Genomic DNA, 4793 nt, shown 5'->3' with positions numbered 1-4793 from the left:
GACCCAATGCTAAAATGGGGGAAAAAAAAAAGCTGATTATAGGATGCCATGGGAGAGAGATGGGGGGATGAAAACGTTATTCTTTGTACGGTGGGCAGGCGCTGATAATATGCTTTCCCGGAGGGATCTCCCCTGCCAAAACGCGGGAGACATGTTGGAGCACCCTGTTGCCCTTCCCGCTCCCTTTCCTCACGGAATTTAATCTCGGGTAGTTAGTGACTAAAATAAGCCTCTTAAACGCCCCCTCCCCCACGAACGCTGGTGAAGACTGACAACTGAAGCTGACACAGCCACCTCGAGAGAGACTTCTCCTGTAATGGCGCCTGCGTCAGTCACTAACATGGCGGACACAGTCGTGCGCGGCGCAAACGTCAGCAGCTCTACCCTAGACGCTAAGAAACAGCGAAGGAGAGCGGGGCCGTGCTCACTGATAGGTTCGGAGGCGGAGCGTGCCGGTCTGGGCTCTCCCACAGGAGCCAATCAGGACGGCGAGAGACGGAATTGGCCGCTGCGCCTCCTCCCGAGGCATGCTGGGAGCCTGGAGGACTAGTGAGGAGGAGTTGAGAGAACGGAGCGGACGCCATGGCGACCAACATCGAGCAGATTTTTAGGTCTTTCGTGGTCAGTAAATTCCGGGAAATTCAACAGGAACTATCAAGGTAAGCGCTCCTCAGACTCTTCTGCTCCCAAAGGACCGCTGGGACCCCACGGGGCCCTCCATGGAACCTTTCTTCGGAGACGCTGTCGTTGCTCGTCTCAGGCCCGGCTACAGCCCCGCCTGGGCCTGGGATCCATTTTCCGGCCCCCCCACCCCCATCCGCTCCCTCCCTTCCCGGCGAGGAACTTCGCCCTTTCCGAGGTAATCCCGGGCTCTCTCTTCTAGAACCGACTTAAGATGCTCAGCCTTCTGTCCTGTTTGGGCATCCCCTACAGTCTAGCTACTGTAGGCCTGCTTGTCCACCAGGGATGGGCCTAGTTCCTTCCTCAGCTCTGCCGCCGCGCTTCCCCTCCCCCTCTCCGCCTCCGCGGATTTCGCCGGCCGGTGTCTTTGACCGGAAAGGGGTCTAACGGCCGTTTCTTGAATAATCTTAAATACGCTTTATTATTGCAAGCTTCGGACCATTTGGGGGTCGGGATCCTTTGAGAAGATGATTTGGGTCCTAATGTCCTGTGGCTTCCACCAGGTAGCATTTTAAATAGTCTGGTAGATTAGAAATTTAAATTAAAGCAGTTCGAGTTAACGTTAGCTATTTTGACAGAATATTCGAGGCGAAGATGGAAGGAAACTTTGAATTACTAGTAATTACTAAATTTAGCAAGTGGAAAGTGGAGTTCGTGTACTGGTCTAAATATTCTTGCTCCCTCTGCCCCAATTGACATATTTGACCAACATGCTGTTTTTGTCATCGCTACTAGTTTACCCTTGGTTCCACACAATTTGAATGGGAAGAGACTTGCAAAGAAATAGTTGCTTACTCAGGAAGGAAAATCGCGTGGGTCATGTTATTTAGTGGTTGTCTTTTTGTATTTTTATTTTGTGTAACGTAAACATTTTTTCCCAGTTAAATGCATTGTTAGTTGTGTTTTAAAAGTTGAGAGCTAGAATCAGGCGTGAGGTGAATTTGAAAATTAGCCGGAAACTCAGTTGTAAACTTAACGCTCCAATTAACGTGAGGTTGTGGGGCAGTGATAGAGATTTGCTGGAATTCTTTGCGAATACCTTGTTTTTTAAGTGGGAAATATATCTGTTCATTGATTTAGTTGCTTTTTGAAATTTTGTTATTTTTAGGATGGTGAGAAACGACCTGAGCTAAGGGAATAGAATTTTCCTGGAAACTTTTTAATAGTTGTATGCAATAAGTAGTTGTGTTTGGTAATTGTAATGTCTTGTTTCTGTACTTTTCAAAAATTAGGTTTTGTATTAGAAGTTTTATTGTCGTAGAAAGTTTAGAAAAAATAGAGAAACGAATTTTAAAACACATGGTTATTGATTTTTATGTTCTTTAACTTTTTTTTCTTGTCCATACAGATGCACGTGTTTTGTGAAATGTGGTCATCTTGTTTTGTGTTTGTTTTTTTTTTTCACCTGTATATTGTGAACTTTTATCATGGTTTCAGTAGGCTTTGGAACATTTTTCCGGGCTCCACAGAATTCTGTTTATTGTAGGATTGTATTGATATTTAGGTGCCTTGAAATTTCCACCCTTTTTCAGTAGTTGAATGAACATCCGGATAGCTTTAAGATGATTACTTTCTTATAGACTGCCTGGTTTTGTTTTGTTTTTTATACCTACTTTTCTGATTTTTAAATCCGTAGATTTTTAAGTAAGATAAGCACAGGGTAAGTGCTTAGGAAAAATGTAAAGAAAGTCCAGGAAGAAAGTCTAAAAAGAAAATTAGATAAAGCAGTTTATTACTAGAGGAGTAAAAAGCTTCTTTTCAAGTAACTTTATACAGTATCAGTGTCAAGATTATTTGCTATTTTAGTGAGCTGTAGTTTTTCTGTGTGTGTCATTTATTTTTTTATGTATATTGGTTTGAGTGAAGTTTTTAATATATAGATGGTTAGGAGTAAGAGCTCTGGTTTTGAATGCCAGCTTTACTGCTTAATAGATGTGTAACCTTCAGCTAGGTTTTTTTGTTGTTTTGTTTTCTTTGGGCCTCATTTTCCTCATTGAAAAATCAGAACAGTAGTGCTGATTTCAGAGTTTGTGGGGATAAATGAGTTTAGAAATGTAGAACCATGTGACCCTAATTAATAATTAATAAATGTTAATTAATATTTATTGTATGATTCATTGTATTATAAAACCAAATATTCTTTAATATCATGAAAAGCTACTGAATTTTTTTGTTAGTTAAAGCTTAAGTTACAGTAAGTCACACATGCTGTTGTGAAAATAGTTTTCTAAACAATTTTGTAAATTTGTACAAAATAATACAAGTGGCAAATGATAAAAATAAATGATATATTAAAATGTATCTTCTGTCAAGATTCTTCTGTTCCTATGAATTGAAAATATGTTAAGTGATTCATTCATTTACTCTTATTATAAATGAGTTGGTTTACATGATTTTTGGTAACTGGGTGAAAACTATATAAATGTATTTTTTCTTTTCAATATTATGGCATTTCAGTAACTGAAGAGTCTCAACCTGATCTGAAGCTACCAGTTATACTTTTGACTAAATGTCTGTGGCTAAATTTTTGTTACTTCATATTGCTGATGGTGATTGTGATCCATCCAGAGGTGTAGCTTTATTGTCACTATAGCGTTTACCATAATGTTAGGTAATGTGTTTTTCTTCTTTGGTTTTGTTATTGTGATCTTAGTAATTTTTTTCCCCTGAGAGAAATATGCTGGTTGGGGAGTATTTAGTTTTTTGTTTTTTTTTTTAAAGAGCTTGGAAACCTGTTTTAAAGATTTTTTTTAACTTTAACACTTCTGAAAACTTTAAGAAATTGTATGAAAATAAAAATGTGCCAACTGTTAAGTAGTGTTAAGGAAGCACTGTTGATGGGGAAAAGGGGAATATCATCCAAAATTAAATACAAAATGGTGAAATATATGAATAATATGGGGTTTTTAAAAATAAATTGTTACAAATATTTATATGTCATGATAGAATTATTAACGAATTTTGATAACTTTTCTTGTCAAGTGGAAGGAGTGAAGGACAGCTCAATGGTGAAACAAACACACCTATTGAAGGAAACCAGGCAGGTGATGCAGCTGCCTCTGCCAGGAACCTACCAAATGAAGACATAGTTCAGAAGATAGAGGAAGTACTTTCTGGGGTCTTAGATACAGAATTACGATATAAGCCAGGTAAGTTGAAGATAATTATCTGCCTTGAAAGCTAAATTTTTAAAAATAGTTAATAGTTAAATTACAGTATTTCTGATTGCACGGTATTTAAGATGTTCGTTAGATCTAAAGTGTCAGTAAGTTGAATTTTTAATTTAACTGATTTACTGAAGACTTGTTTTTGTTTATGTCCATTTTTTGAAAATACAATTGCAGTTGTTTGCTTTACTGGTGGAATGTAACTGTATTAGATTTGTAGTGCCTCAGTGCCAGGATTTTGAATATGGATTTTCATTGAAAAATTGTGTAAGTGTCAAGTTTTGGAAGGTACAGGAGTCTGGACCAAATTGTAATGATTTTAAAACCCTGGAAAGTTTAATTTAAAACTCAAGGTTAGAGATTACTTTGTTTTTGCATCTACTTTTAAAGGTATAATAAATGGGGAGGAAGCATTGCTGGATATTGAGCATGTGGGGAACTGATTAAATAATTGGTGCTTAGACATGTCTTATCATCAACCATCTTTTAGTTTTGGAAATGGAGACATTTTATGGATTTTTTTTTTTTTTAATACGGAGTATGGCTTAAAAAAAATAGTATAGACTGGCTATGCTTAGATTCATGACTTGAGCAACTTTTGTTGAAGTATAATGGAGATTTGGTACATAATATAAACAATTAGTAGAAAATGATTAGTTTTGTTTTGAAACAGATCTTGTCTTGTGTTAATTCACTTTTTCCATAATCTTGATGACCTGGATTTCTGATCTTTTTCTGAGATCACTAAGGTTTATCAGATTTTATACTGGCATTAGAATAAATCTCATCTAGTAATAAAGTGTACACCGTATTTTGGTTTAGATATGCAGAAATGTTCTTAACCTCTTAAGGGTTGTAAGTTAACTTCTTAGTAACTTTAGAAGAGAAGGGAAGAGGTGTTACTTTTCTTAGAATACAGCATGAGTGATTTAGGTTCCATGTTTT

At 37.5% G+C, this 4793-nt stretch overlaps 1 protein-coding gene across 7 annotated transcripts in view; it reads left to right on the top strand.

Annotated features, from left to right (window-relative positions):
- Positions 1 to 453: 453 nt before the first annotated feature.
- The window catches only part of SON (SON DNA and RNA binding protein), a 31096-nt gene continuing 26756 nt past the window's right edge, over positions 454 to 4793 (top strand). For all 7 annotated transcript variants that reach the window (XR_009735304.1, XR_009735218.1, XM_061407878.1 and 4 more), the window contains exons 1-2: positions 454 to 659; positions 3664 to 3830. Coding sequence is in view for 5 of the 7 variants with exons in the window: in XM_061407878.1 (XP_061263862.1) it covers positions 583 to 659; positions 3664 to 3830 (244 nt within the window). In the remaining 2 variants the exon portion in view is untranslated. The remainder of the gene's footprint in view (positions 660 to 3663; positions 3831 to 4793) is intronic.

Source organism: Bos javanicus, chromosome 1, assembly GCF_032452875.1.
Source record: "Bos javanicus breed banteng chromosome 1, ARS-OSU_banteng_1.0, whole genome shotgun sequence".
In the NCBI taxonomy this organism is placed as follows: Eukaryota; Metazoa; Chordata; class Mammalia; order Artiodactyla; family Bovidae; genus Bos; species Bos javanicus.
This window is presented reverse-complemented; position numbering and strand designations above follow the sequence as displayed.